The 3,714-nt window shown below is 34.7% G+C and overlaps 1 protein-coding gene across 1 annotated transcript; it reads left to right on the plus strand.

Annotated features, from left to right (window-relative positions):
- Positions 1 to 486: 486 nt before the first annotated feature.
- Positions 487 to 3,690, plus strand: LOC118757066 (rho GTPase-activating protein 39-like; the record flags this gene model as incomplete). Its single annotated transcript, XM_036491797.1, has 6 exons — positions 487 to 630; positions 702 to 882; positions 998 to 1,114; positions 1,199 to 1,322; positions 2,105 to 2,259; positions 2,939 to 3,690. Coding segments are annotated over 6 exons (946 nt in total), but the record flags the coding sequence as incomplete, so codon positions are not given.
- Between the last annotated feature and the right edge of the window lie 24 nt (positions 3,691 to 3,714).

Raw genomic sequence — 3,714 nt, forward strand, 5'->3', positions numbered from 1 at the left:
CATAACTTAACTCCCCACACCTGAATCCACCACACCTAAATTCACCACACCGTAACTCCTACACCCAATTCCACCACACCGCAGCTCACCACACCCAATTTCACCACATGACATGATATCACTTGATGTGGCATCAAAGGCAACATCATTTGGCATAAAATGAACCAAAATAAATAAGATTTAGATAGAGGTGAAAAAAGGGATAAAAAGGAAATACAACTGAAGAGTGTGCGATGTTATATTGTGGTGTGTTATGCTTCATATGTTATGTTATTTATTCTTATGTTATGGTTATGTTATGTTATGCCAAGTACTAAGCTAAACTCCCCTCCACTTAACCCATTCCAACTAATGTTATTTTAGCTCATTCAACTTACATAAACTATCCTTAATTTTATCGGTTGAATTTCAACCGCTGGGCGAACACTAGTAAAAATAAATGCGCCTACAAATTTGTATATTAATTAGTGAAATTAAATTCCACAGACTACGCGATGAATTGTATGTGCAGCTATGCCGTCAGACTACAGAGAATCCGAAGCGTGATTCGCTTATACGCGGCTGGGAGTTAATGGCTATTTGTTTGTCTTTTGTACCGCCATCGCCCACTTTTCAACCGACATTGTTGAAGTATGTTTGCATAATGGAAGAAAGCATTCACTACCCTTATTCTTTGTAAAATTAATAATTTCTTTAAATAGTTACATGAATCGCCATCGTGATCCCTCCTTCGCCACATCATTCCCGGAGGTGGGCAAATGGCCCATACACGTACAGATCTCACATTATGCAACTGTTTGTTGTCGACGACTGGATCGCATTGGTAGTCATGGTCGTCGGCAGGCAAAGAAGCCCACAGAAGATGAAGTTGAGCAGGCGAGGGTAAGAAACAATTCAAGGCATACTGTACTCAACCACTTAAATTTAATAAAAGAAAGTTAAAATGTAGTTATAGAAAATTATAATAATTAAATCATTTATTTTCTAACCCGTATAGAATCAAATACTACGTGTCAGTATGTTTGGCAACACAATCGCTGAGGTTATGGACTTGCAAAAGGATAAGTTCCCATTCCGCAAACTGCCATGGATACAAACAACCTTGTCGGAGCATGTGAGTGGCATTGAAACCGAAAAAAAAGCATTTTTAATATTCAATTTCAAATTCATTTTACAATTACATTGAACATGAAACTAGGTTCTGATATTGAATGGAAAACAAACTGAGGGAATTTTCCGCGTCTCCGCCGATGTGGATGAAGTTAACTGCTTGAAGAGTCGTATAGATCGGTGGGAAGTTCCTGATTATAAAAATAGCATGGGTGAGTTATGGTCATAATTGTAAATTAGTAATATTAATTGAAGACATTAATATAGATGATTCATAGAGCACACAGAGAAAAGAAAGAGTGTTTTCGAAACTACAAAAGAAATAAAAATAGGGTAAAGGATAAGTTGTGATAGCTATAAGCCTAACAGTGTGGACGAATCACTCGAAAGAAAGCTCGTCGATCTCTGACTCTCCGTCTGAGAGAGAATTATGCTACCAACCTGTCAGGCCTTTTTGTTGGTTCGCATGTGTCAAAACTACACCCATGAGCTTTCTTAATGAAATCCTTGATGTATCACATTGTACCCGCTGTGCTTGGTCTTAAAATTTGGTCCGGTCCAATTGGACGCTCCAAAGAAACGCAATTCGTCAGTTCGTGGCACTCGAATCAACATTCCTGCAGTATTTTTGAAGAGATGCGTGCGTTTTCCAAGGCCCTTAGAGCTCTTAACTGCCACTACATACCCTCCTTTTAAGTCCACGCCACCTTTCGCCAATTGTCCAGTGTTGCAAAGCCTTCCGTGAATTTTTCATGTCAGCTTCATATTTAGAGTTATCCTTAGATATTTCACTTTCACGGAAAGACTTAGATTTACGCCTCTAAGCACCGCAAGGTTGAGGCCTTCTAATTCTCTTTTCCACGTAAACAAGACTAGGGCTGATATGTAGTTTATTATATTCATAACTTAAAAAACTTACTCCTATAGTATACTGATTTAGAATTAAGATTTTGTTGTTATTTTTACAATTGTAATATTTTTACTTTTTCTACAGTGGATGCACATGCCCCTGCTAGTCTGTTGAAGCTGTGGTATCGTGAATTATATGATCCTCTCATACCGGACCAATTCTATGAGGAATGTGTCAATACAGAGGACCCTGTTAAAGCCAAAGAAATTGTTGATAAGCTGCCTGATTTAAATAAGTTGGTAAGTTCGAAACTGGGTTAAGGTAGCTTTGTATATATTTAACAGAGCTTTAAAAATATAATGAGTGTAAAAATTCGTAAAATTTACACTAAAAAATCAATATAGTCGCGAAACAAGGGGCCCAAACAGAGTAAAACTGTGTTTTTAGCTTTTCTCTCGGGACTTCATCAGGATTTTTTTTAAAGAAATTTTAAATTTCAAAGGTGTGATTAATTAAAAGAATTATTAAAAAAATTCAGTGCAATGTAGAATAGCAATATCGGTAACAAATCAAAGACGAAGTTCTGCAGATTTCGAAAAGATTAACTTTTTTGGTACTCAAGAATGAATAGGTATTAAAATGTCGCTTTTAAATGTTATCCTTAAAAAAGCCTTGAAAATTTCCAATATTTATTGTTGAAAAAATTTTACGTTAAGCACCAATTCATTTTTAAATACTACGAAGTTTTCTTTTTCATCTGTTACCCAAGTGTTTTTTCTTTTTTGGTAATAATCATATCTCTGAAATTTCGAAGTCCTTTAAAAAAAAATAGAAAGAAAAACAACACAGTTTTACTATATTTGACCCGTGGTTTCGTGAGTATATTTTTTGCTACGATTTTTGGGATTTTGCCGCACGGTGTCATCTAACATCTAGTCAATATGATTTTCCTTAAAATTGTACTTTAAACTTTTCAAGGTTTTAACTTACCTGGTGCACTTTTTGCAACAATTCTCCCACGCCGATGTGGTGAGCTGTACCAAAATGGACTCATCCAATTTGGCGATGGTATTCGCACCAAATTGTTTGCGCTGCACCTCGGACGATCCGAAAGTGATATTGGAAAATGCACGCAAAGAGATGGCATTTATGCGCACACTCATACAACACATGGATACAGCGCATGTGGCGAATCTCACTTGAGAATGTGAAGAGGAGGACTGAATGTAGAATATAAAATAATAATAAAATAAATAAAGTTAAAATATGTAAGTCAACAATTATAAGCCGAGAAAGGGAAAATAGAAGTAGTGCAAAAGAAAAGATGAGAAACACCAAAAATAATGCGATTGCAAGACGTTTTTATTTTATTTTTTCTATTTTTTTTTGTTTTGGTTTTTGTAAGCAGCAATGCATTACAAAGTTTGTATGTAATTAGTAATGTAAAATCAAATACTCATTTGGCAAGGAACACTGCAGCATTTTGAATTTTGAATATAAAATAATAAAACAGCAAATCAAAGTTATACAGTTATAAAAGTATGAATACATATATATATGTATTTTACAAATATATACATATGTCATATATGGTATACTTACAAACATTTATAAATATTAACTAGCAAAGCGTTGAAATTGAAAAGTAGGTCACAAACACACAATACTCATATGTACATGTGTACATGCATTATTACATATATATACTATATATATATATAAACCTATATACATACATACTATATATGCAATAT

This window comes from Rhagoletis pomonella, unplaced genomic scaffold (assembly GCF_013731165.1).
Source record: "Rhagoletis pomonella isolate Grant_MI unplaced genomic scaffold, Rhpom_1.0 Rhpom_scaffold_14076, whole genome shotgun sequence".
In the NCBI taxonomy this organism is placed as follows: Eukaryota; Metazoa; Arthropoda; class Insecta; order Diptera; family Tephritidae; genus Rhagoletis; species Rhagoletis pomonella.